General features: G+C 48.8%; 11 protein-coding genes across 11 annotated transcripts; 7 read left to right on the top strand and 4 right to left on the bottom strand.

Moving 5' to 3' along the window:
* Window positions 1-248: 248 nt before the first annotated feature.
* Window positions 249-1,218, top strand: N7484_008991 (tyrosinase family protein; the record flags this gene model as incomplete). The annotated part of the gene is made up of 4 exons (XM_057119378.1): window positions 249-346; window positions 396-552; window positions 602-687; window positions 759-1,218. The coding sequence occupies 4 exons, from the start codon at window positions 249-251 to the stop codon at window positions 1,216-1,218; spliced, it is 801 nt and encodes a 266-aa protein (XP_056968933.1).
* An 868-nt stretch (window positions 1,219-2,086) lies between these two features.
* On the bottom strand, window positions 2,087-3,871 carry N7484_008990 (sugar porter family MFS transporter; the record flags this gene model as incomplete). The annotated part of the gene is made up of 3 exons (XM_057119377.1): window positions 2,087-2,755; window positions 2,809-3,281; window positions 3,343-3,871. The coding sequence occupies 3 exons, from the start codon at window positions 3,869-3,871 to the stop codon at window positions 2,087-2,089; spliced, it is 1,671 nt and encodes a 556-aa protein (XP_056968932.1).
* A 1,104-nt stretch (window positions 3,872-4,975) lies between these two features.
* N7484_008989 (V-type ATPase assembly factor PKR1) lies at window positions 4,976-5,461 on the top strand (the record flags this gene model as incomplete). The annotated part of the gene is made up of 1 exon (XM_057119376.1): window positions 4,976-5,461. One exon carries the CDS (start codon window positions 4,976-4,978, stop codon window positions 5,459-5,461), a length of 486 nt encoding a protein of 161 aa, XP_056968931.1.
* Window positions 5,462-5,982: 521 nt separating this feature from the next.
* Window positions 5,983-8,827, top strand: N7484_008988 (anaphase promoting complex subunit 2; the record flags this gene model as incomplete). Its single annotated transcript, XM_057119375.1, has 2 exons — window positions 5,983-6,459; window positions 6,515-8,827. The coding sequence occupies 2 exons, from the start codon at window positions 5,983-5,985 to the stop codon at window positions 8,825-8,827; spliced, it is 2,790 nt and encodes a 929-aa protein (XP_056968930.1).
* A 306-nt stretch (window positions 8,828-9,133) lies between these two features.
* N7484_008987 (TauD/TfdA family dioxygenase) lies at window positions 9,134-10,493 on the bottom strand (the record flags this gene model as incomplete). The annotated part of the gene is made up of 4 exons (XM_057119374.1): window positions 9,134-9,497; window positions 9,555-9,815; window positions 9,872-10,137; window positions 10,191-10,493. 4 exons carry the CDS (start codon window positions 10,491-10,493, stop codon window positions 9,134-9,136), a joined length of 1,194 nt encoding a protein of 397 aa, XP_056968929.1.
* Window positions 10,494-12,052: 1,559 nt separating this feature from the next.
* N7484_008986 (uncharacterized protein) lies at window positions 12,053-12,680 on the top strand (the record flags this gene model as incomplete). Its single annotated transcript, XM_057119373.1, has 3 exons — window positions 12,053-12,148; window positions 12,370-12,415; window positions 12,610-12,680. The coding sequence occupies 3 exons, from the start codon at window positions 12,053-12,055 to the stop codon at window positions 12,678-12,680; spliced, it is 213 nt and encodes a 70-aa protein (XP_056968928.1).
* A 612-nt stretch (window positions 12,681-13,292) lies between these two features.
* N7484_008985 (type 1 glutamine amidotransferase) lies at window positions 13,293-14,354 on the top strand (the record flags this gene model as incomplete). Its single annotated transcript, XM_057119372.1, has 1 exon — window positions 13,293-14,354. One exon carries the CDS (start codon window positions 13,293-13,295, stop codon window positions 14,352-14,354), a length of 1,062 nt encoding a protein of 353 aa, XP_056968927.1.
* A 2,158-nt stretch (window positions 14,355-16,512) lies between these two features.
* rfeD (uncharacterized protein) lies at window positions 16,513-18,496 on the top strand (the record flags this gene model as incomplete). The annotated part of the gene is made up of 5 exons (XM_057119371.1): window positions 16,513-16,697; window positions 16,881-17,049; window positions 17,105-17,256; window positions 17,355-17,768; window positions 17,822-18,496. Exons 1-5 carry the CDS (start codon window positions 16,584-16,586, stop codon window positions 18,494-18,496), a joined length of 1,524 nt encoding a protein of 507 aa, XP_056968926.1. The 5' UTR covers window positions 16,513-16,583.
* Window positions 18,497-19,046: 550 nt separating this feature from the next.
* N7484_008983 (uncharacterized protein) lies at window positions 19,047-20,537 on the bottom strand (the record flags this gene model as incomplete). The annotated part of the gene is made up of 2 exons (XM_057119370.1): window positions 19,047-19,890; window positions 20,089-20,537. The coding sequence occupies 2 exons, from the start codon at window positions 20,535-20,537 to the stop codon at window positions 19,047-19,049; spliced, it is 1,293 nt and encodes a 430-aa protein (XP_056968925.1).
* A 1,127-nt stretch (window positions 20,538-21,664) lies between these two features.
* On the top strand, window positions 21,665-24,186 carry N7484_008982 (transcription factor domain-containing protein; the record flags this gene model as incomplete). The annotated part of the gene is made up of 4 exons (XM_057119369.1): window positions 21,665-21,936; window positions 22,086-23,862; window positions 23,919-24,041; window positions 24,097-24,186. 4 exons carry the CDS (start codon window positions 21,665-21,667, stop codon window positions 24,184-24,186), a joined length of 2,262 nt encoding a protein of 753 aa, XP_056968924.1.
* Window positions 24,187-24,496: 310 nt separating this feature from the next.
* On the bottom strand, window positions 24,497-26,125 carry N7484_008981 (cation diffusion facilitator family transporter; the record flags this gene model as incomplete). The annotated part of the gene is made up of 9 exons (XM_057119368.1): window positions 24,497-24,844; window positions 24,902-24,981; window positions 25,032-25,263; window positions 25,321-25,433; window positions 25,490-25,570; window positions 25,636-25,783; window positions 25,833-25,877; window positions 25,924-25,973; window positions 26,044-26,125. 9 exons carry the CDS (start codon window positions 26,123-26,125, stop codon window positions 24,497-24,499), a joined length of 1,179 nt encoding a protein of 392 aa, XP_056968923.1.
* Window positions 26,126-26,379: the final 254 nt, after the last annotated feature.

The raw sequence follows: 26,379 nt of genomic DNA, 5'->3' as shown, positions 1-26,379 counted from the left end.
CATAAATGATCGTGCTCGTTGGTTGAATGCAGGCTGAGGCTCCGCTCGCAAGCAGGGATATTCCCTCGTATTAATCCCAACTTACATTCAGCCGCTTCTAATCGTCAAATGACTGGGTTTACAGTGGGGTTTTGCTCGGGATTACCGAGCAAGTCATATTCTAGGAGGCACCTCAAATAATACCTCATAAAGCAAAGAAACCCCCCTTCTTTGTACCCCGGGCATTTTGCAGTTTGTGTCTCACCAGTATGCAGTTCAGCAAGCTGTTTGTGTCACTGGAGCTTGTGCTCTTGGCTAGAGATAGCCTTGCCGCGGGATGTATGAATCCTATTGTGCGGAAAGAATGGTAAATGGATCAAAATAACTGTTTGAATACAACGCTGATATCTTTCAAGGCGGGACCTGACCAAGCCTGAACGAGCGGATTACTTGTCTGCCGTTCAGTGTTTGTCTTTCCTTCCTGATGTCACTGGCGGTCTCGAGAATGCAACCAATCTTTATCAAAGTTTCCAGGCTACTCACTCTCAACAGACTCTGTATATTCACTGGGTGGTAGGTAACTCATCGACTAGTGCAGATAGATCCTGCTGAACATGACCAGGGCCACTTTGTTCTTTGGCACCGGTATTTCCTCTCGACATATGAGATGTATCTAAGAGACTCGTGTGGGTATAAAGGGGCGCAGCCGTAAGTCAGGGTTCTGTTTAATTGGTCACTGGCCTCTTACCAGGACATGAATTAACATTACGCTCATACAGGTACTGGAACTGGGCCTTAGATGCCTCTTCTACAGACAACTCATCGATGAAGATCTTCGAAACAGAAATCTTCGACAGCGAATATGGTTTTGGTGGAAATGGCGAACCATTCCTCCCAGCCACTGCTGCCGAGAACCCTTTCAACTTGACCGGCCGTACTGGTGGAGGTTGTGTTCAGGATGGACCATTCCGCCAGGGCATATTTGATCTGAACGTCAAGCACCCGAAAGGAAAGCCGGACTGTCTTCGCCGTGACTATATCCCGTGGATTATGAACTACTTTGCTCGCCAGAATTTGGTTGATTATGTTCAGAGCCAGCCTGACTACACCACGTTTGCTCGGGCTCTCGAGAATATTCCCAGTTTCTCTCAGCCTAATATCCATGGGAGTGGACACTTCGGTGTCGGTGGTGTTTTAGGTACGCTGGGTAACTCTGCTCTCAGTCCTGGTGGTACGTGAATGGAAGCTGTTGCAGTTCGAATGATTTCTAACGAAGACTGAGATCCTCTTTTCTTTATGCACCACTGCAATCTTGATCATATATTTTGGCAATGGCAACAGCAGGATCTTCCCGCTCGTCATCATGAGGTTGGTGGCCCGATTGTGCCTTTTGATTATAGTGGAAATAATGTTACTCTGGGTTTTCAGGTGAACATTGGACGTCTTTCGGGGAACCGTACCTTGGCGCAGTTGCTCGACACTCAGGGTGGGCACTTGTGCTACACATATGAGAAATAAACTTCGGAGTGTGATGAATGATCCATTGGTATTGGTTGCCTTTGTATGGGGCCTCGAGCACATATTCAGTTCTCAGGAATATTAGAATACGATGACGGTTCAGTTCCCAAGTATTCAAGTGGGTATGAGAATGTGACGCAGGAACCACCTGGGCACACTTCAGGCTCTATCCCTCCGCGGACGTGGCTGGTCTCTCATTTCCATTAGTGTGCCTAATCCACTAGCCTAATCATTTAAAAGGTATCCTCTATAGCTGGTTCTCTCACTCATTTGCTTCCGTCCCAGAAGCCGATATTAATGTTTGAATTTGCGCAGTTAAGATGGCTTTGAAATAACAAAGACGGTGCAATGGGGTTTAGGTTCTCGTGTCGCGATCTTGCTTTCGTGCGGAACTCGGCTCGGGTATCGCCTAATACGGCTGAAGGATAGAGAAAGAACAGGCAATGAGCGTCCATATAAAAGAGCTACTAAGAGGTAAAACCCATATTCATGAATCGTATGATTTCTTCCCATGCTACCTGATGATCATATAGGAACAGAGTCCTTCGCTATCCCGCAATCCCAAAATGCTAAATGTGAATCAAACAATTTATACAACCCCGTGGTGAGGACTAAGCAGTTCTCTCTCCACGAGCTCTGCTTCAATAGCAGTTCGGCGAGCCTGCTCATACTCACTCGAGTTATCCTTGAACACGTGGTCCATCTGTTCGAGTGTGCGGCCCTTCGTCTCGGGCACGAAATAGTAAGTCCAGATACCAGAAAGCACACAGAAGACGCCGAAGAAAACATAGGCGCCGTAGCCAGTGTCCTGAACTAACGGAGGAGTTATGAGGCCGATGATGAAGTTGTTCAGCCAGTTGGAGCAGGTGGCTAGGGCGACACCCTTTGCACGAAGAGAGGAGGGGAAGATTTCAGATGGGATTGCCCAGGGAATTGGACCCCAGGAGGCACCGAATGCGACCATGTAGAATAGCAAGAAGGCCGCACTGGTCCATCCTTGGGCTTGATGTGACGACCAGTCCGAACTGTAGAGGCCGACCAAGACTGCGATGATAATCATTGCAATGGCCATGAGGACCGAGCCGATCATCAACAGCTTGCGGCGACCGATGGTGTCCATCGTGAAAATACTGGTTGTTACGCCGACCAGTTGCAGGACGTTGAGAACGCCAGACATCACAAGCTGCATGCTGGAATCCAGACCCATGGTACCGAATAGGGTGGGAGAGTAGTAGATGAGTGCGTTGATACCCACAAACTGTATGGAGATTAGTACTGCAACCCAGGACCTTGAGGACAGAAGCAACTCACCTGCTGGAAGAAGCAGATCATGACACCGACGTGAGTCCGACGCCAGCAGCCTTTCCTGAAGCAATCAGCCCAAGAGGCAAGCTCCAGGAGGAACGAGTCCTTGGTGCTTCCACTCTGCAAATCAGGATGTTTTTCGGCCGTCATTTCCTGGTGGAATTGTACTTCGGCTTGGATATCCATGAATTCCTGGCGAATACGTCGATCTGTGCCAGGAAGGTTGCGTAATTTGCAGAGACTTTGTAAGGCTTCTTCATTTCGGCCCTTGGAGGCCAACCATCGAGGCGAGAATGGGAGCATTATCACGCCACCGACAAGAATGAAGCCCGGGACCATCTGCAACAGGAAGGGGAGACGCCACGACCATTCTCCCGCCATATACCGGGTACCATATGTGATCCAGTACGCAATAACGATACCGAGGACAATACACCACTCTTCAAGAACGAGCAGTGTTCCACGGCATTCCGGAGGACCTAATAGAGGGAAGGAATGTTAGTTCTCGTACCATCTGTCAAGTTTGAGAAAATCACGTACTAATCTCTGAAATGTACAATGGTGCAACCATGGACAACATGCCAATGCCCACACCACCAATCAATCGAGCCACAACCAGCATGGAATATTCCACGGAAGCGGTTTGCAAGATGGATCCAACCGTGAAAATCGCAACGGCAACCAGAATCGAATAGCGTCGCGAGATCTTATCAGCAATCCAACCCTGATTTAATGCACCAAGCAGTGCACCCAATTCAATCATGGCAGTCAATAGACCCTTCCAGAATCCCGCACCCGAGCCTGCGATCCGCGGAAATTCGTCTAGGAACTGGTCCATCACCAAAATGACAGACACAACACCTTGATCATAACCGAAAATTAAACCACCGAGTGTTGAGCATGCGGCACACATCAACACGAATGGATTACTTGCGAGTCCCCGTAAGCCCGGGGGCCCGTATGGTTCTCGGTCCGCTGTAATGTCCTCTGCATGATGGGAGAAGCCCTCGATGGTCCCACCATCAGGGGAGAAAGTCTTAGAGACCTCAAGCTCTGGCTTGTCTGCCATTTCTGGGAGAGTAAAGTATAAGAAGGGAAGAAAGAGGGATTGGCCCCTGGATGACCTTTTTGAGAATAGTGAATTCCACTGGCTCTGAATTGCTATCGGAATGAGCTAGGAGGACTTTCCCGCACATATTTATACAGTATCCTGGCCATATCGGCTGCCCTATCATGTATGTACCCCCTCCTTTCCGACCTATCAGTCAGTATCTAAAAGGCTGTTCCATGATTGGGCGGATATGCCAAAGGCCGATGTGGTTTGCGGGGCCCCAAGTCGGAGGTGTGGTGCACGATGACGGCAATGAGCGGTTTAATGGTTGGACCAATGGTGCTAAGACCGCATGGGGAAAAGACGGGGTTGATCAACGACTAAGGTTAAGCGTGGGGTAGCGTGCGGGATGCACTAATCGCGTGAGACACGATTCAAGTTTGGGGCTGGAGAAAGTAAAACTTGGCCTGTGGTTGGTGGATTGTGGGTCAGTTGAAGGAAGGACCGGGGGTTTCCCTGTGTATTGAGGTCACGCTTCTTGTCTATTGACTGTGTTCAGGGTATGTTAAATTTGTAGAGAGGTTCTCAACATCATGAGCAATGATTCAAATATTATTGGGTACTACGGTACAGTCACAATGGAATAACCAGAATGGGCTGGATAGGTAGCTTATTCCGGCAGCTTTGGATCCTGGGTTAATCTCGGCTTGACGCCGAAACTCTTTCTTGCCCAGACCAATCGATCCCTGTTGGGTTGCTTAAAATTCCCCTGCAGGTCAGAAGGGTATACGAATACCCGGTCACGTACGGCCCGTAGAGAAGTATGAGTCCCGCGACAAAGCGGCTGACGAATATTCGCATATGATCGAATATGACAAATATATATACAACTGGGCTTCAAGGCTAGTGGGTTAGAGACCCCATGGGGTAGTGGGATTAATGACCCAATTTTCCATATGTACTTGCCCCTCTTCCTTTCCGCCTTTCGGGTGGATCGTTCTGCTTATTCTCATTCTCGGAACACGAAGCCCGAACCACTTCAGTTCCCGCCTCTTCTACGGATTCCAGTTTCCGCAACGACGTCACTTCATTACACAACGCGCCTCCAAGCATTCTACCACCATGGCTTCGTTCGTGGAAGAGCTGTGGTCCAGCGTCTTCACGCCGGGCCCCACCCCAACTTTGTTGATCGCAACCAACGTTACCTTTGCAGCCCTCCAGTTTGTCTTCTTCGCCCTCCTCCTAGCCACCTATAGCATCCACTTCGTTGTCCTGTCCTTCTTGAGTGCCGGCCTGTGGTACTCGATCAACTGGTTCGCGCGGGAAGTCAGTGCCGTGCAGCGAGCACAGGAAGCGGAGAAGAAAGCACAGGCCGAGGCAGAAACAACTGGGTCCGATAGGAAGAAGGATTCCGTGGACAGCGCCGACAGCGAGACAGAGACCGAATCTCTTGCTGGCCAGAAGGCCACCGCCGTCGCAACCGGCAGCGCTGCGGCGGCGAGACTCCAGCCGACCGACGAAGATCCCAAGAAGCGTGTCAGTGCCGGCGGCGACAGCTCTGGATACGGCAGCACCGATAGCGAGTGGGAGAAAGTGGAGGAAAATTAGATGGATGATCAGATGATGTTGTATCTGTCGGGGTCTTGGAATGATCTACGATGTGATTTGATGCGGTCCGCGTATGAGAGCCAATCTGTTTATATTCTGTTTATGCTCTACGGACTTTGATGTCCGAGGTGACACGATACCCCCTGTCATACGTTCAGCGTTGCACCCGATTTGAGTTGTCGGACAATGTTTGTTTTTTTTTTTTTTTTTTTTTTTTTGGCGTTGTTATTCTCCACATCAAGTCATGAGCCAAACTCACGCTCTTTAGCATTCACAATATAGAGTAAATGAAGCTTACTTTATACCATCTGAAACAATATTGTCTTCCAAGCTTGATTATACTTAGCTGATATGAGAGAATGTAGCTCGACGCTTCTTCTCGAAGAATGATAGTCACGTGACCACGCGCCGGCCATCATGGCATCCTAAACTCGTAGTCAACAACACAGCTTGACATCTCAGGCCGGTCTGGTTTAGCTCTGGATCTTGCACCTCACAATGCTGAAATTACCCTGAAAACCATGACATCAATCACTTCCCTCAGTGCGGGACGCCGACGCGTATTTGGCTCCGTCTTCTCCCCCGCGTCACTTGAAGCTCGGCCACCAGTCGCATCCAGCTTTGACGACCAGACTCCGATAGCCTCCTTCCAATCCACATCAACAGTTCAAAACGCGTCCTTCGGGTCGGTTCACCAGCCGTCAAATAATGCGCCAGACCGGCACACGTGGGACCAAGCCTGGTCTGCCGCAAAAGCCTTCCTGCGTGTACCGGATCGAGGGTTTGCGCCTATCTACAATTTCAGAGAGACCGATGGAAGCGAACTACTAAAGGAATGGAATCGGCTCAGTCCTCCATCTAAGGAGACTGGGGAGGCATTGGAATTTTTGACTGCTGCGGCGCAACATGGACAATCGACTCATCAGAATTTGTGTGATTGGTACTGCGATGAGATAAAGAGGCATTTCCTCGAAAATCTGCGGACCGGGCTCTTTGAAGTAGGAATTTACTTACGCGATCTTATGGCCGTTTGCAATGCTAACAGGGAAATAGCTTCTAGTCAGTCCTGAGAAGGAAGGTCTCTTAAGGACCATTGCGGACTGTTTGCAGTTGGCCCGTCGAATCTACTTTGCACCAATTGTACACTATCTGATGCCGCTCATACCCAAATCTCAGCAAGGGCTCATATTAGCTCGAACACAAGCCATCTTCCATGCAGTCGTCACTTATTCCTTGCCTTGGGAAGACATCTCACCGCTCCTGGCTGGCGAGTTATCACGAGATGCGCTTGTTATCCTGGGCATTGATACGCTGGTCGAAGATTCAAACCCGGAGGATGTCAGTCAGGATGATATGGAGGTAGATCGACAGTATTCAGTCTCATATGAGGAGTGGAAACAAAGCGACCCCGACACTCGGACCCAGATAATGACCGATGGAGAGCCCGAGTCCGTGACTATGACTCGCGACCAGCTTTTGGCCTTCTTGAATGGCCTTCAACAGGTGGGACTTGGCGGTGATAGGGCCCAGAAAGTGTTTGCCAGTGTAATGAATACCATGCTAACCGAGTTCGTGCGCGCGGCATATACTGGTGCGGCCTACAATGGTCGGTGGGAGAGACCGACGTCAGTTGCCCAGCATTTGAAACACTGGGTCGAAAATATTTTTTCTCGGCTTGCCGTACAAGCTTTGGCTATTATTAGCATGCCTCCCGTCGGTAAACCGAGGGCGGGCGCCCTGGAAGTCAGCTTTGCTGACGTGGAAAAGTGGCAGGATATCGCCATTGCCAGATTGGGTGCTCTTCGGACTAGTGAGCTTTTCGATGTAATTGTGGAATGGCCAGTTAGCTCTGGTGCCATTGAGGATCTACGACACTTTACGACGCATCCTGCCGCAAGAGCACATGTCACACAAACATTCATTGCCACTCTAAATCAGCGCCTTTTACATCCTGGCGCCTCCACAGTCCAGATTCTGCAACTGTACATCTCGATCATTCGAGCTTTTCACATGTTGGACCCGAAAGGCGTGCTCCTTGATCGAATTGCTCGACCGATTCGACGATATTTGAGGGAACGTGAAGACACAGTGAGAGTCATTGTCAGCGGTCTACTGGCAGAGCCTTCTGCCACTGCAGCTACCGAGGCATCGTCACTGTCTTCGGGAGATACCTTAGCAGAGCTGGCGACGGAGTTGACCAGAGCGCACCAACTCTCCATGAACCAAACCGATAGCGAACTTGATTGGAATGACATGAACTGGATGCCGGACCCAGTTGATGCCGCGCCAGATTATCGAAAGGCCAAAAGCTCAGATGTCATTGATAGTCTTGTTAGCCTATTCGACTCGAAAGAGACATTCGTCAAAGAATTACAAACTCTCTTGGGTGATCGTCTCTTACAGAATCGCGAGGATTACGATCAAGAAATATCGGTCCTTGAACTTCTCAAAGTGCGCTTTGGCGACTCGGCTTTGCAGGCATGCGAGGTCATGCTTAGGGATATTTCTGACTCGCGGCGTGTCGATGTCGTCGTACGCAACGACCAAGGATTCAACAAACCGCCCTCGCGCATGACTTCAAAGCGCGTCCCAAGACGCGATATCCCAGAGCTTCATACCAAGATCTTGTCCCGCTTCTTCTGGCCTGAAATCCAAGACCAGGAATTCAAGGTACCCGAAGAGATTCTCTCCCTACAAGAGAAATATTCCGAGGGCTTCGAGGCTCTCAAGCAGTCCCGCAAGCTTACATGGCGTAACGGTCTTGGCCAAGTAACCGTTGAACTGGAGCTGGGTGATCGTTCATTCGCGGATGAAGTCACAACTTGGCAAGCCACAGTCATCTATGCCTTCCAAGACGACTCCGACGAACCCGTCACAAGAACTACAACTGAACTTGCCGAGACTTTAGACATGTCAGCTCCTCTGGTTCGCAGCGCGTGTCTATTTTGGGTTAGCAAGCGTATCCTCGCAGAAGTCCACCGCGACAGCTTCCGGGTTCTCGAATACCTCCCCACAGACGAGGGACACGGTGCCGGAGGTGAGACTGGCTCAATGGCCGGAGATGACAGTCCATCTGGCGACGCAGAAAATGCAGCTGCAGCTGCAGAAGCTGCCGCCGCTGCCGCCGCCAAGGAAACAGCGGAGGCGGCCGCGATGGAGAAGATGAATCTGTACTGGCAATTCATTGTTGGAATGCTCACCAACCAAGGCTCTATGCCTCTCCAACGTATTGTGATGATGTTGTCGATTGTTGTTCCTGGAGGATTTCCCTTCAGCCATGAGGAGTTACGTGAGTTCTTGGCCGGGATGGTGTCCCGTGGAAAGCTGGAGATTGTTAGTGGTGGGAGTTACAAGCTCGTGCATTAGGATGGTCGCAGTCTAGCATTTGGTCTGGCGTTGCTGGTGGTTTTTTTTTTTTTTTTTTTTTATACCCATGAATAATGAACTATCGTTTCAAACTTTATGCTACCTTGAGATATTACCTTCTTTTCCCCGCCAGGCTGTATAGTTCGATACAATATATTATATAAGCCAAACAAAAAACAAAACAGAAAGAGATAGAGGTATCATTCCATAAACGGATATATACAAATAATTATCATAAGCCATAAGATCACTCACATCCACACAAAAGACACCTGGTTTCAAGCAAGCCACTTGAGCAGCTTTCATTTACTCCGCATCAAGAGGCGCAACAGGAGCCTGATCATCGACCTGAATACCACCTCTCTTCTTCTCATTAGAGTCCCAGAACGGCAACTTCCACCCACCCTCACTCTCAGGTGTCGCAAGCCACAATCGCATAAGATGGCGACGAGGCGCAGGAGGGGCGTGATCCGTGTATGCCGTGCGCGCATGCAGGATGTGCGAGTTAGCAAGGAACTGGATGTCACCAACATCCAAGATCATGTGAAGAGATAGTCTGTTACAGGTATCCTCAAGGACCTGGATAGCATCGAGCTGGGCATCGCTGAGTGGGGGGATGATGCCCGCATCAGAGAAGCGGGTCAATGAGCGGACGTAGTAAGGGTCCCATCTGGAATGACACAATGTCAGCAAATAATTTACTTTGTAATGCGGTTTTGGCTCTTACTTGGTGTATACACGGCCGTTCTCGCCGCGCTCGAGGTAGACGACACTGGTTCGGATGAACTCTTTCTCGCCTGTGCTGGTTTCGCCCTTTCGGTCAAAATACCAGATTGGTTCGGTGAGGGTCTTGAGGACGTCAGGGCGCTCGACGGCGAGTGTGTTGTAGACATTGTGCGAGGAGACGAGATCTGATTCGCCGCCTTCCATGGCCTTGGTGATACACAGGAGGCCGACGATATCGGAGTCATCGGCGTGGAAGAATTGGCTGGGATATGCTTTAGCGACTGGGAAGTCTGTGTAATATAGCACAAGGCAACTTACCGAGCGTTTGTCCGGTAGATGCGGACCTTATCGATCTGAGTAGCGTCCTCGCCGAGGTCCTTGACGTGACCGAGTACATGTCCGCGGCTGTTCTGACTGACGAAGTAGCCTAGGTAGGTACCCAGACCCATGTATGCGACAGCCGACTTGTGGTTACCCCATAGCTGGACGGGGAAGCCCTTGAAAAGAATAAATCCCTTTCCATCAATCAGGTCGAGACGGAGTTTCTCTAGATATGGAGCTAGGACTGGCACGCGGAAATTGTTCTGCGCCGATGGTTAGTTGCATGCATCTATACGAATCTAGGCGTAGCACGGACCTTGGTGATACCAGTAAGCGGGGTTTTGGATGCGAGGAAAGCATCGGCTGCATTGCTCAACTCTTCGATCTGGTCCGCAGTGAATTGGTGTGTCCATGTTTCTGGCTTTGAGCGATATTCCTCCGGGTTCCACACGGTAGGACCGGTGATCTGCTTAGGGAACTTTTCGAACGGCAGGATATGGTCGTAAAGAGGATCGTGCTGGCCGGTTGTTCTCAGTCCATCGGGGAAGATATGGAGGGGAGCTTCCTTGGCGAAATTGTGCGGCGCGGTGGGCGCAGATGCAGTGGCAGCGGGAGCCATTATGGATGATGCTTTTCAGAGGTAGAGGAGACCCAAAGAAGTGGCTTGTTCACAGCAGATATTCTTAATGACGCGACAGGGATGCTGGACTTTATTTATAATTTATTTTTACCGGCCGAGACCTGCATGTGTTCACTAATGGCGTTATGCTTTCATCCTTGTCTTGTGCTAATCCAGTGGACAGTATGGCGTGCGAGGCTTGCGATCCACTGGAATTGCGAACAATCAGTGGAACCCATCCGACCCTAAGTGCCTGAGCCAAGTCATGGCGCTCTGTTACTACATCAAATAGTGTTTGGCGCGCGGGGCTGATTGGGGGAGTTTGGCGATGGCGCAATTTGCGGAGGTAAATGTTGTGATGGCCGTAGATCGCGACGGAGCTCGGCAGGTCTTCAAGATTGATAACTTCATTACCTAGGTATAACATGTTCAAAATAAGTGCGTTGCTAGATGCGATCTGAGCGCATTGGCTTATGGGAGCGATCCATATGCCCAGTAATTTTGTCGAAGGGATTCGACGTTAAATTAAAGCTGGGGATCACGGTCGGCATCACCTCCACCCATTGACGTGGGGAAATATCCATTCCCCTGCAAAGTCACTCGGCCGATAGATGTGTCTCTCCATGGTTCCAGGATCATCCCTGCGATCATCGCGATCAAGTCGTACTCGCCGACGAGCCGATAATTCGGGTAGCGGTCGTAACCGGCTGGACTTGGGAACAGAGCTTAAGAATGGCGCCCATTCTCAAATCTCTCGTGCGAGAAGAGAACTCACTCCAAAGATAATCCAAGAGATCATTCGCCATATCCAGGGTCAAGCTCGGGAGATTGACTGCAGGAGAGTGTTAAGGCTCAGCTGCATACCGACATCTGCACAGACGCATATAGCAAGTCTTTCAATATCCTTACTCCGTGAACGATCATATCACTGAGGTCACCTGCCCAGGAATTCTGATTCTGTGGAGTCCAGAAGTCTGTTTGAATCATCAAATAACTGCGATCTAGGTACATCCGTTGAGGTATATGTCCACAACTACACGAACCTTTCGATGTTAGAAGTTTCCAATCCACCCAGGACTTCCAAGCTGCTTGATACCACACAAGTATGCATATCGAATTTATGAACAGCGTCACAAATAATTTTCATGCTTCAAAACATAATATCGATACAAATATTGACAATTATTAAAACTCCAATGCTCAAGATATTGGAATGAGTTTCAATCGTTTGTGATCCCAAAACCAGGTTTTATATAGTGAAAATGGTCGAAACCAGAGAACCCCCCTTTCATTCTGTACAGCAGGCTGGAATGGAAAAAAAGATCGACCTTTGATTGTACAGTGTGCTTGCTAACGGCCATGCAGCCACACACTAGCTTGTTTGAAGAAAATGAGATTCTGTTTTTGTAAAACACTATGTCGGGCCTGTTTTATTGGGGACATACTTGAAGCTCAAGGATACCTTGCTTCGACACCATATTTCACTAGCTGAGTCTTCGACAACCTTGATTTAAAATTCAAACATTTGGGTATTCAGTATATTCTGGTCTCCAGCAAATATGCAACTTATTCACTTTCTCTTCGCCTTCCTTTTCGCTACGGCGATGGCGCTCCCTGTCGACGAGCAGCCATCCAACAAGCTGAATATGCGCGAGGTAAGATTAACCCTTTCTTCTAAAAACTAGAAGCTGACACATTATAATGGGGAATGATGTAAGTGAAGGTTCCTTATGATTAGAGAGCGAAAACTGTGTGGCTAGGGTTGATAGATGGCGATTGGTAGATTGTAGGTGATGGTTTCCCTAAGATGATAACTGTTTGGCATGGGCTAATATTAGCAATCAATAGGGTGTAAGTAGTTATTTCTCTGGTAAAGAAGGATGACCGAGTGGCTAGGGCTGATGGACGGCGATTAATAGGAGGTAAGTATCTGCTTCCCCGGTAAAGAAAGATGACCGAGTGGCTATGGCTGATGGATGGCGATTGATAGTATGTAAGTATCTACTTCCCCGGTAAAGAAAGATGACCGAGTGGCTAGGGCTGATGTATGGCGATTAATAGGATGTGAGTGATCTTGAAAGAAACGTTCTGAATGCTGGAACTTATAATTCACTAGTAATTGGGAAGCTTCTATGGCGACTCTTTCTGGTCATTGCTGTTATGGAAATTGCCAAATATGGCCGTTGAACCAAAGCATGACTTTTCACGCCCAGCCTTGATGCAGGTTTTGTCCTTTGACTTAGGTGTCCCTACATCTTTATGTGAATACAAAGGCTGAACTTTGATCTGGCTTATCGTAATGATTTAAATCCATTGTAGCTTGGAATTTGAGGACCTCTGATTAAAGAAATTTCTAGATCTAATCAGTCATCTTGGTAAAAATTGGGTTTTAGTGACCCAAAATGGGAGCCATATCTAGCCTACCAGGTTTATCTCTTTACAACAGTATCCCAGACTTGTGATAGGTGCGTAGTTTAACATGAAGACAATGGAGTGGAATGAGCAATGAAGGACGCTCGGTTTGACCTATGCAATTGATTTTTGTAATTATTCGCACTATGTATTCTCATCCGACAGGGACTTGGCTTCCTCTTCGGGAGCCTCTTCTCCACTATATTACTCACAAAAACCCTTATCAGGCATGTCGATCCGACCCCGCCCTATCAAAAATGCATTTCCCATGGTTAAGGCAACAATTGATTTGAGTCATCAATCAAAATTGATACATTTTGTTGGACCACTTAACCTGACCTGCATTCATTAAAATATACCACAAAACCCCAGACAGGCATCAAGTCCATGGCACACCAAATCCATATCGCCGTTATAGATACGGACGTTCCCTGTCAGACTGTATACGCTCAGCGTGGTCTCTACAGCTCGCAGTTTAGAACCCTACTGCAGTCCGCCGCAAAGCGTGTCAACGCAAATGCAGAACTACAGCTTCAAAATGGCGCGCTAGCAGTGCACATCACTGCTTTTGACGCCGTTGGAGGTTCACTCCCGCCTCTAGAATGCCTGCGGTCTACTCCCCGGTCTCCAGCAGATGCTAAAGCCGGTGGCCCATTCAGCCCCATCGACGCGATCCTCATTACTGGATCTGCAAGTTCCGCATACGATCCTCATCCATGGATCCAAGAACTCGAATCCTTCATCCAGATTGTGTACATCAATTTCCCACTGATCAAGATATTCGGTTCGTGTTTCGGACATCAAATTGTTGCGCAAGCTCTGCTATCAAGAGCACAAATGAATGGCGCTGAAGCTGACGCTCACCCAACGTTCCACGTTGAGCACTCTGCCCTCGGCTTTGAGCTTGGTATCCAGGCTATCACCTTGGAACGGGCATTCACAACGCATTTTCCAATACTGGCACAACACACTTCACCCAAGTCCCCATTCCGCATCCAATTAATTCACGGGGACATTGTCGTTCCCACGCCAGCCGCAAAAGCGGCCGCTTTAGCCTCCGGGCAAGGCGACATTCCGCTTCCACCGGGGTGGTTGAATATAGGCCGCAGCGCCGCATGTGATATTCAAGGCCTGTATTATCCGGGTCGCATCTTGACCTATCAAGGCCACTTTGAATTTGATGTATGGTCAAACCGCGCACTATGCATTGAGTTCGGTCGACGCGGTAATTGGCCTACTGAGTTAGTTCAGCAATACATTGAGCATATTGAGCGCGCGCTTGTTCCTGACGCTGAGGATGACGACGATGCAAAGCGTGCTGCAGAAGTTGTGTTGCTTTTCTTTGCTGGTGAAGATAAGTCAAGTGCAGTGCAGAAGTCATCTGGATTGGGGCTGGGGTTGGGAGGCTTTGTCGCGCCTGATGGGATGCTTACGCCTCCACTGGAATGAGTATTCGGCATTTCCGGGATCTCGGTCTGTTAGATCCCGTGTTATTCACCGGTATACGTTGTGGAACGTGAAACATGGTGTTTCAGTGGCGACGACGGGATCGAGTTTGATGGCATGCATGGCCAATGCGATAAAGCTATTCGGGTAGGTGGATAGTTCAGGCAACAGCAGCTCACAGCAAGGGCTGAGCTCGTTGCTCTGCCCCGAACGTTGGAACAGACATACAGCAACCGGGACTGGTATTGATGATTGCGCCCCTGAACAGTGGCGACAGCAGAAGAAGGGTTAGTTGCCTTGATGGATGATGGCTGACACGCAGCTGGTATGTTGAACCTGCAAGGCTGCAAGGAATTGGATTAATTTTTACAAACTGTGGGATGAGTATTGAGACCTGCAGTACATACAGTACATACTTCCATTGGCGATAAATGTATAAGAATAGATACAAGGAATATACATTGTACATTAAACCATGCAGCTCCGAGATAGCTCCATGAACTGCATGAGATCGCCGACTGTAAGGCTAGGAACGTCCAAAGCTGGAGCTGGAGCTGGAGCTGGAGCTCCGTAACGGTAAGCGTAACGTGTTTCTGTTTCTAGCTTGACACACGACACACGACACAACTCCACCGGTCTCCGCCCCGCCGCTTCGGGACAAAGTCCACTTCGACACCTACAGTAAGCTGGGGGCCCAGGCCGGGGACATCTTTGTACTGGATATAGCTGTACGGTACATAGAGCCATTGTACACAAATACCTAAAGGGTACCTGGGCCCTGTAGATATCCACATCTGTACAGCAGAAGCATCTCCATCGAAGCCGAGTGGAAACGGCAGGCGGGCAAAGAAGAGTTTTCCAGTTGAGCTGATCCTGCACAGCCATCCAAATCCGGGATGGCGCCCTTGCCGCCCAGTCCGGTGACCAATGGCAGGACAGGTAAATGGCACAGCTGGACTCCACCGTGCGCGGCTTCAGACCAATCAGGTTGCTTTGGCATGCTCTTCATCGGCATGTGCCCCCGGTGGAGAGCGGTTATACAGTGTACCGGGCTGTTCGGTGTAATACAGGAGTCTTACGCCGTGACCTATTTAGAGTTGGAGCTGGAGTCAAAAGGGGTACCTGGGATTAAATGAGCTTGTTACAGTAGACATCCAGAGTACAAATCATCTTTCGTTAGGTTCTTCTTCCCAAGTTTGAGAGGTTTCATTTCTTCTGGAAAGGTGGGGAGGAACAAATGTTGGGAAATGGGCGCGGAGCAAGGTACGGAGTACACAGCTGCCTAAATGGTCACAGCCTCGGTATGCAGGCTTAATCTGGAATGACAGTATCTTCTTTGCTCTCTACAGCTTCAAGCTTCAGATCTATAGATCGATTTCAATTTTTTCTTGCTTTGTTTCATTACTTTTTTTTTTTTTTTTTTTTTTTTCTGACTTGCGTTATCTGGATTGTAATTTACGGTAACGTGGCGCTAAAGTCCAGGTATTTGCCACCCGGAGCTCCCCTCCTTTCCACCGCAGAGCTTCTGGAATCTCAAGCTCGAGCTGGGGAGAGCTTCGGAGGGGCCACTGATAGCGCCTATCGCAACTACCCCCAACGTTCTACGCGAAGCTCTATGCCATGAATTCGGGAAATCTATAGAACTGATTATGCTAGGAATTTTTGAAAATGAGTAAGTTGGAGAAGATTCAAAATTCCCAAATCAAAAATTTGAAAATTTTCCAACGCTACGGCGTGGCACCGAGCTTTCCGAATAGTTTGTCGGTAATTAAAGAACAAAGTGACCATACACTTATCTCTCTCAAATCTACAAGCTTGAACACCCATGTCACGCATGCACCCCCTCTTTTCTTATAGAGTACAGGACTTGAATATCCAGAGTCTCTTAGCTATAGTAGAAAGTTGGAAAGGATTCCAGCGACAGAGTATAATGAAATTCAAGCGGGGGGATAGAATACGTTAATTACGGTAAATACCCACGGCTACAGGGAAGCACCGCACTACGACGATGGCGGATCGAGTCCCTCAATGTACTTGTACACTTTCCTCTTTTCCTTTTCTTTCCTCCCCCCATAAAGAAGACAGAGAGCAAGCCAATCCTGGTGATTCTTCAGCCCTTTTCCTAACTGTAACTGGTTTTCCCCTTGTACTTTTTGCTTTCCTTCTCTTCCTTCCCTTTCCCTTCCCCCCAAGTGTGAGAGGCAGAGGGTCCTTTCGCCCCATATATGCACCATGCCTCCCCGAAGCTCGTTGACCAGCTCCTTCTCGGTCACCGATGCCAACAATGAAGTCGTTTGTCCTTTGAAGAATAACGATGGTTCCAATTGTCGCAAGCGATGCTTGGGAGTGAGTCTGCTTTTCCCCCTCCTTTCCAGCCCCACCTGTTATCGCCATCCGCTTGTCCACAATGCGGCAACTTTCTTAGGACGACAAGAAAGATCCAAAATGTTGCCATGCATATCCTGGGAATATCTATAAATCGGTCTGATAGATCTGTATCGGTCGAGTCTAATCATTCGGTTCCCACAGGAAAAGCGCTATCGCTCCATGCAGGAGCACATCCGACGTGCGCATCCGAATCACTACATCCCGAAGCTCCCGGCTACCGAAGAGAGCTTCCTTCTGATGGTCAACACCCCGCCAGAGCAAAGGGCGCATCTTTCACCACCAGATCCTGCTCCACCGCGACGTCGACATGGTTAGTTGGTTTCTGTTCACTTGTGGAGCCCCGGATGACTGACGGCTACCTACAGATGTGGCGGATAGGGACATTTACGTTGCTGACGCCAGCTCCCCGGCCACGCCGCGAGCTCTCGACGAACCCCACCCTGCTGCGGCCACCGCAGCTGTTGCGTTGGCACAATTGCACCACCATCGCCTAGCTTCTGACTGGGACACAGACATGGTACGAGCTTGCATGGTTTTTTTTTTTTTTTTTTTTTTTCATATATATAGCTGCCCCGCGTGATCCCGGTCGCTGATCTATCTCCCCGCAATTTCTAGGACACCCACTCTGACACCGATATCACTCAGGGTCCCATGCGCTCGTCTATTGAACTACCGTCGCTGCGCGACCATTTCAAACAAGAATCTCTGCCTCCATTTTCGGCGCGCCCGCGGGGCCTTCTTCCTTCCATTTTGAATCATTCGCCGCCCGGTCGCTCATCCACCTTGCCCCCCATTCAGCGCAAAGACAAGCTTTCTCGCCCGCGCAAATCATCAATCTCGCAGTCGGCCCGGAAACCTAAGCACGATCGCCAAAAATCAAAGGAATTTGGTCGCCGCCCGAGTCTGGGCGACCGCAAGGCGTTATCAGCGGAACCTCAAACAGCGGCTTGGGCGCAAGGCAAGCGATGGGAAGATCTGATTGAAGCGGCGACGTCGGCTACGGAAGCTGATGATGAACGGTACTCTGAGGTATGTTGGAGTTTCTTTACTGTGATTTGATGTTCTTCCTGACACCCTCTCAGGCTGGTCGATCTCCAACTATTGCTCCGCTACTCGCCAACGTCACATCGGCACCATCTGGCCCTAAGAATCGGTCTTCACTACCCCCAGCTTTCCAATCTGGAGGACTTCCTCCTCTTGGGTCGCACAGGGCCTTCCCACCACACTATGCTGCTTCACCTTTGCACAAGTCGCTTACCCCACCACCATTTGAGGGCCGCGGTCGCGACAGTGATATGGAGCCATTTCCTTCGATTGAGTCATCGCTTGACTCAATGTCGACAGCATCTGGAAAGAACTTCCCTTCGTCATCATCCGGAATGGCTCATTCCGTCAATTCGGATACCAGTCCGGTCCTCAATCTTATTCCGCCCATTTCTCAACGCCAGCATCACCGGTTTTCGAACCCTACCCCGGCCTCTTTCCGTAACAAGGAAATTCAGGTCTACTGTGCACACTGCAAACGGCCGTGGGCTTTGAATGAATGTTTTGCCTGTACAGAATGCATCTGTGGCGTTTGTCGCGAATGTGTTGGCATGTTCATCGCCAGCCCGCCTACTTCCTTCCGCAGTCCTGGCAATGGTCCCATGAACAACAACCTTCCTCCGGCACCGACAAGCTATCCGAGTGTTCGAGGTTGTCCTCGTTGTCGGACGGTCGGAGGGAGGTGGAGAGCTTTCCAGCTAGACTTCAAGTGATCCATCATATTGATGAGCTGATGGCTTAATGCATGTTATGACTAACGCTTTATACATGGTCGTTCTTCCGTTCATTATTCAACTTATATTTCATGATTCTTCATGTGGCGATTTGACAAAACCACGATCATCAGACTCGGCATCGTGTCGCTTCATGCACATCTTTTATTTTCGGCAGGTTCCTGGAACATCATGCAGAAGCTGGTTCTTTTACGCAGGTGGTCTTTCCTTTCATTTGGTTGGTCTGGCTTGGTTTGGTTGAGTGGCATCTCCGGGGGTTTGGTTTGGTTTCCGTTCATATGTGGTTTTATTCCTTCTTTTCTTGGATGATTATGTTGGTTCTGGATTTCTGATTTAATGCCTATATGATGCAATCTTGTACTGCGGATGATCATTGTCGTGATAGAAAGAGATGAGGAGACATGCTTCCCTTAGCATTAGGGTTAGATATCGTCTTGCTCAAGTCTCGAATTTACATTTCTGTCCAAAATTCAAATCAAGATATATCGACCTTCAATCGCAACAATAATTGCAATCCTAAAGAGACCGTCTAATCCTCCCAAATAACACTGCTCAATCCCTCCGCAGTTCCAACCTTCCCAGGCTCACCAACCTGCAGATCAGCAATCTTCTTCCCCAGGTGTCCAGTCTTGTGGTCTCGCTGAACAATGGCCACGGTCGACGTGCTCTGATCCCCAATGGCAACCAGATCACCCTTCCGGTTGATCACCATAGTCCTGGGTACCTTTCCATACGCGTCGCTCTTCCCTTTCAAAACTACAGTGCCGTTCCCATGACGATCAAGCGTAACAATCGAATCATCAGGCTTGAACCCCTGATCACTGCGAATAGAAACATAAAACTTCTCCCCAACCATCCGAATCTCCGCTGGCGTCGCGCCTTCAGGCATCTTACCCCCGGGATACGGAACAAGCGTCTGCGTCTTCGCCAGATCCAAACATCCAGACCGCGCATACGACACATCAAAACTCATCATCGTGCCACCGATCTCATTGACAAGGTACATCATCGTCTTCCCGACGGCCGCAGCCTGACGCATGTGCGTCGATGCCCCGTTCTGGGCATTGGCGTTCTTGTTCGGGTCGTCTGTCCAGAATACGCCGTGTCGCGGTCCTGAGCCGAATGTCACGTTTACGGGCGGACAGAGACCCAGGTGGCCGGTTGTTGCGTCGATGCTGTAGATGCGGAGTAGATCTGCGCCTAGATCGGGGGATACAAGGAAAGAGCCTGTTGGGTCGAGGAAGACCTCGTGTGGATGAGGGGAGTCTTGTTGGGCCACTGCGCCTTGGTGCGTCATGTTGAAGGGGAGGGTTTGTTTGGCTTCGGAGTTGGATTTTAGGGGAAGGGCGAAGGTTGAGATTGCAGAGCCTTCACTTTGGGGGTGTTAGTCTTGTTCTTCATTCCTCATTTCAAGGGTTGGTAGGCTCCAGGCTGGTAATGTTGTTCGGCATCATCGCGTGAAGGTACAATCTATACCCACGATAGATATAGACTGCCATTCTAGCATAACCACGCGAACAGCCTCACCAACCAGCCCCATAACCGGGCAGTCAAAAAGTGGTAGAACTTACTAATGCGCAATAGCAATATACTTGTCCTTCTTCCCCGCCTCAAAAATCACACTATTGACTCCACCTCCAACAGTTTTCGTTTTCGCAATCTGCGCCAACTTTCCCCCATGCCCATCAACCCGGTATGCAGTCAACGAACCATGTGTACTAGGATCAGAAGTTCCATCTTCATCCGAGCAGTAAAGAATCTTACTCTCCGAGTCAAATGTTAACCAACTCGGCATAGCACCACAAGTCTTCTGCGTATCGGCAATAGAAAGATTGGAGCCCGAAAGGGTCAGAGTATACACATGGCCATTATAGTGTGTAGCCCACAAGCGCGATTCTTTCGCGTGCTCGTGAGTGTGGTTTGGCTGTGGCACTTCGGATTTGAATTGGGGGATGGTTGTGGCAGATGTTGTTGTTAGGAGGGTGAAGATTGCCCCGGTTGTTTGCGCGAGGAACCGCATGGTGACTGTTTCGTCGAAACGCGACTTCCCTTATGCCGAAGTACCTCTGGGTAGTCAATGGTGGGCAGGGGAAAGATGGGAATGGGTAGTATAAGTGGACTCGGACTAAACAACGCGCCCACGCGCTCCGAGATCAACCCCATTCTCCCGGGGCCGTGGGATATTTTTCCATTGGAATGACGAGTGCCGAGTCCCTGTTTCTGCAGAGCGGAATGGATCGACAAGGATTTGGGGTTGTTGTGTGCATTATTGTGGGGATATTGTGGAGTCCGGGAGGGGGTTTGGGAGTCAAGGGGGATAGATGGCACTTGTGTGACTAGCACGGTCAATGGGGAAATTTCCTTGTGCTGATTTCCGGGTGGCGTGTTTGATGCTGGACAGTGGGGTCAGGTTGTATTGCGATTTATACTACCTACCCCTCAAAGGCTGGCGGGAACTACAGAGTAATTCCCAAGGTTGGGGTGAAGCCGTTGAGGCAAGGACGGGCTGTGTTGATCGGCATTTGACTGCGGAATCGGGGACTGTCCCTGCATTTTTAGTCCGCTTGGTCCACGGCTCTTTGAGGGCTTGATCTATGGAATGTTTAGTTGATTTTAGTTAAGTTTGGAATATGTAGTGCTTCTTAGGTTGTTGTTGCTCTTTGACACAAGCTTAGCCTGTCAAGGCGTGCGTGTGTCACTATGATCTTGGCGAGAAATAGCTGAGCTTGGTCCAACCTTAACACGTCTTTGCCAAGGTGATGACCAGCGTTCTCCTCAGGATTATGTGTAGATGGCTGGGCAAACATAGGTTGTGTAGACTGAACAGTTGAACGTTTCGAAGATTGTGCCTAGGGCGACTGGTGGCTGTTTGGCCAAACCTGCTGGGAACCCTGACAAGGGATATATACATGAATCGAACCTTCAAGTGGAAAACGGATCTCAATTTAACTCATCCATACAAACTGGTCTCAGCGCGGACACCAAGGCGGTCACAGGATACGCGTCCTCTACAACGTCAATTTGGACCACTGGTCAATACTGATCGACCCAAGGCGTCATCTGGATATCCCTCTGACGATGATTGAAGAATTAAGCTTAATTGACATCGGCGCGATTATTTTGACCAGTTAGTCTCGCTCCACAGCGATGGATGCGTTGCACGAACTCCGGAATTCGAAGCAAAGCTTCATGCGCGTCAAACGACAACGTGATAGCTCTCCTCAGCGCAAGAGCAGAACAGTCCTCTCGTGCATACCATGCCGGCAACGCAAAGTGAAATGCGACCGCCTCGAACCCTGCAGCCAAAGCATCCGCCGAGGTGTGGCTGAGGCGTGCGATTATTCGTCCAAGACTGCCAGAGCTGAGATTGATATTTCTCCCATCGCAAATTCAACGCAGAGAGATGCGGAAATGCACGTGTCTCCACCAGTGGCTCCAGTGAATGAGACTCCGGTTATCTTATCTGATGTTCGCCAAGTACCAAACCCTACATGCAATCATGGTCTTTCAGCCTCAACTCGGATGGGTGCTGTTGACTCACTGACCCAATCTTGCTTTCACGGTGCAGGGACAAGGACCAGGTACTTTGGGCGAAGCCATTGGGCATTGACAATGGACATGGCAAGCTGAACGACTCCATGGTTGGCCATAAGCTGCTAACGACCCAACAGTTCCCTGATCTGAAGGCCCATTTACAGAAGTATCACCATGTAAAGCAAGGACCTGCTCGACATAAATCAGATCATCGGGGCATGAAACGCACAACGCAAAAACGACTGGAAGCGACGTATCAAACACAACCGCAATCAAATTTGCAACCACCTAGACTTGAAAGTCTAGTCCCAGATCGCCAGGTGACAGACAAGCTTGTGGGCTCGTACTTTTCGACTTTTGAAACGACATTTCGCATTTTGCATGTCCCACAATTTTTGACCGAGTATGAGCAATTCTGGAACTCAGGGACCGATACAACCACAAACCTTTGGTCAAGGGACGTATTCGCGGCCAAGTTACTTAGTTTGATGGCATGTGCCGCCGATGCTGAAATCAAAGCCGATGAACATACTCAGGCATCATACCAGATAGCAAAGGGCTGGGTACAGGCTGTCGGGTCCTGGGTCCAAACAGTGACTACGTATGCGAAGCTGGATCTGGACTTCATTCAGGTCATGTGTCTGCTGCTAATCGCAAGACAAGCTATCGCCTATGAGGGGGATCTTGCTTGGCTTGCTGCTGGGTCTCTCTTACGAGAGGCCATGATGATAGGTCTTCATCGGGATCCCATAAACTTCAAGGGTGTCTCACCTTTCTATGCTGAAATTCGCCGGCGGCTTTGGGCAACTATTGTTGAACTGGACCTCCAAGCTGCTCTTGATACAGGTGTTCCTGCGGGGATATCTGAAGATGATTATGATTGTGCGCCGCCGTCAAACCTAGATGACGAAGAGTTCTCTTTCAGCTCGACTGCGATCCCTGCACCCCAGCCAGGCTCTGCATTGACAAGAACATCCTTCCAAGTATCCTTAGCCCAAACTCTAGGCACCCGGATCAGGATTGTCAAGATCGTCAACCAGGTTCGCCTGTCATCGGATTATCAAGAAATATTGGATGTCAGTCAAGTCATCACGACTCATCTTTCCCAAACACCACTGGTCATCACCGGACAATACCCAAGTGAAGGCGCGCCCTCTAAATTCCAACAATCACTATATTTATTTCTCGTCTACCGATATCTCCTCGCTCTACACCGACCTTTCGTTCTCAGACTCGCCGAAACCCGCAACGAGATGTACAGATACTCCCGAGAGATATGCGTAAAAGCTTGTTTATCTCTTTTATCACCCCTGACACTCGCTCCTGATTCGGAAGCATGCCCAGTATATCCCTACATCCTCCGTCTCCGAGGTGGTATGTTCCGAAGCGAGATATTTCATGCAGCCGCGACACTTTGCTTTGAGCTTCGTCTACAAGCCAAAGACAGCACACTGCCATTTCTCCCCGGTGCTCTCGCAGACCACACCGATCAAGACAGCGATAAGCGCAACTTCCTGCTCCGTACAGTTGAAAGCGCCATAAAGTACTTTGAATTCAAAGTCCGGACAGAAAAACAGGCCTGCAAAGCATTCATGCTACTAAATATGGTCTACACCTCAGCGCAAAGCAAACTTTTATCGGGAACTCATAGTCCACATGTAAACTGTGGAGTGATGAGCAACCTGACATTGGAAAATGCCTGTCCTCGCGCGGCTAGACGCTGTCAAGAATTGCTACTCGAGGGCGAAGGTCGGGCAGACTGTCAGCACTCGGAAGAAAATTGGCTTGGTTACCCGGGCAATCCTTTTATGGTAAGAGAATTCCGACTGTTGACAATGCATGTAGTAGCTCATTTTACTATGTGCAGAATGAAGAGGTTCCTGGTGTGGAATCCGAATCTCAGAGCATACAAATCAATCCCTCGCCGTCGGGGCAGAGCATGGATATAGCTTCTACCATGCCTGCGGGAAGTTCTGATCCAGACTTATTTGTGAGTACCTAGCAGCTATAAGAATTGATGCTGTTGTACTAATCCTAAATTACAGGATCTATCCTTTGATTGGGGCATGTATCTCGATCCAACGTATTTGAATGAGGCGGGGAACCTATGGCCGTTGATGGACCCATTAATATAAATTGTCTTTTCACGTGCATTGTGATTTACCATCACATTTATTGTGAATTATTGAAAGTAGCCCAATAAGTTCAATGACGATTTTGTCTCGAATCGAAAAGGTCATTTGATGAGCTTGTCACTGAGATCTCGGGTGGGATTTGCCTGATTAGGAAACTACGATCTCCGAATGTGGGTCCGCCCAATGGGCACTCAGGTGTTAAATCAGGGAACACATTGAATGCAAAACAAGGAACAAGGGAATCAAAAGGAAAAGAAAGAATTAATTTCTTATCTATGATAACAGAGGCATTTTTACTCTTCGAACGCACTCAACGGCAACATGAAAGCTCAAGACAAAAGCTCCCACAACCAGATGTACAACGATTTGAGATACTCTCAATACTAAACCTTTTCTTCCCACCTTCGACATCTTTCTTAGTATCAACTCCAATACAGCTCTCAGCTGCGGCCGGACTAGGAGTTTCCTGTCGAGTATATGCCTCCGGCTGCAATGTAATAGAATGGATCCCGTATTCGTGGAAGCATTCCCGGATAGTCTTAGCCAAGCTCTCAAAATCGGGCATATCGCCATCCAAGACGACATGTGCAGATGCAAGCGACTTTGTCTGGTTCAAACGCCAGATGTGGAGTTCGTGAATGGCCAGGATACCGGGAATCTACATTTGTTAGCTCAACTGTACCCAATATAGAATATCAAAGTAGCAAGCACGTACCTTTTCTAGCTCGTGTTTCACGTCATCATAATCGACATCCTGTGGTGCGCTTTGAAGAAGAATAAGACCTGATTGTTTAACTTTTCCTGAGTTAGATCATGTAGCATGTGTTGGAGGGAGGGATACATACTGAGTGGAATGGAAGAAATGAAGATCATGATCGCGATGCCCATGCTCACGGCGGGATCGGCGTAGAATCTCCCACCGTAGCTAGCGAACCAGATCACTGCTGTTGCAATAACAACGCCGATGTTGTTGGCACAGTCGCCGAGTACATGAATCAGAACGCCCATCATGGCTAGATCTCGACTTTTGCGAGACGATGGCTTATTTGTGTCTGTGTGATGCTTGTGGTGCACATGCTGGAGAAAGGGTAAGCTCAAATAAATAAAACGGGCTTTAGAATGTATAGAGCATACCTTTTCTTCCACGAGACCAATGGACATTGCATTCTCGGGATTATCATTACTTTCACCATGACTGTGGCTGGGGTCGTTTGACTCGTGTCCATGTCCATGGTCGTGATCATGATCTGCATATGATAATTTAGTACCGTATCTGATGATTCAACTTTAACAAAGGGCTCACCATGTAAGAACAACACGCTAATGATATTCAAACCAAATCCAACACAACCCATGATCAGGACGAGCTTTGGTTCTTCGATACCTGTGGAAAATACGTTAACGCTTACTCAAACGGGCCAAAAAATATGAGGATATTGCCAAACTCACGCTGCAGTGTGATGAATCGTTCGATAGATTGCAAAAACACACTGATTCCCAATCCAAATAATAGCACTCCATTGAAAAATGCGCCGAGAAGCTGGATCCGCTGCCAACCAAATGTGAGACTTTTCGGCGGAGTACTTTTTTCAGCAACCTGGCTCTATGTCAGTGATGCGTATCAATATTCGAGAAAGAATACCTACTATTGCGGCAGCAAGAGCGATTGCAAATCCCACAAGATCATTCAACTACATATCGTTAGTTTAGTCTTTGCGTCAGATAAGTCCAACGTACATAGTGGAAAGCATCGGCGACCAAGGCGAGAGAGTGAGTGTAAAATCCAACTGTTAAATCGTATCAGATCAAATTTCTAGCTTTGTTCTCGGAATTTCCTTTTCCTTGGGCTAAACTTACTAGAGATCTCGGCTATGAAGAAGCAGAGTGAAATGCCGATCACGGCGCTGAGCCGTTGAACACGGGATAGCTTGAATGCCATGGATAATCTCTGAATCTTGTTTTGATAAAATTCAGGCAGGTATGGAAAGTCACGCTTTATATGCGATGGCAAAGGGGAGCATGTGACTTGGGTACGGAGCTCGGATATCTTTGTTACCCTTTTAGGAAACTAAGAACGCCGAACAGATTTACGGAACCACATGTTTGATCGATCTTTCAACATCACCATTGAAGTTTACTATTTTTTAGTAATAGTGGCTTATATGCAGAATCTTCCAGATAAATTCTTCTTGA

Source organism: Penicillium longicatenatum (genome assembly GCF_028827895.1).
Source record: "Penicillium longicatenatum strain IBT 33135 chromosome Unknown contig_6_segment0_segment0, whole genome shotgun sequence".
Classification (NCBI taxonomy): domain Eukaryota; kingdom Fungi; phylum Ascomycota; class Eurotiomycetes; order Eurotiales; family Aspergillaceae; genus Penicillium; species Penicillium longicatenatum.
Note: the sequence above shows the minus strand (reverse complement) of the source record. Positions and strands in the feature narration are given on the sequence as shown.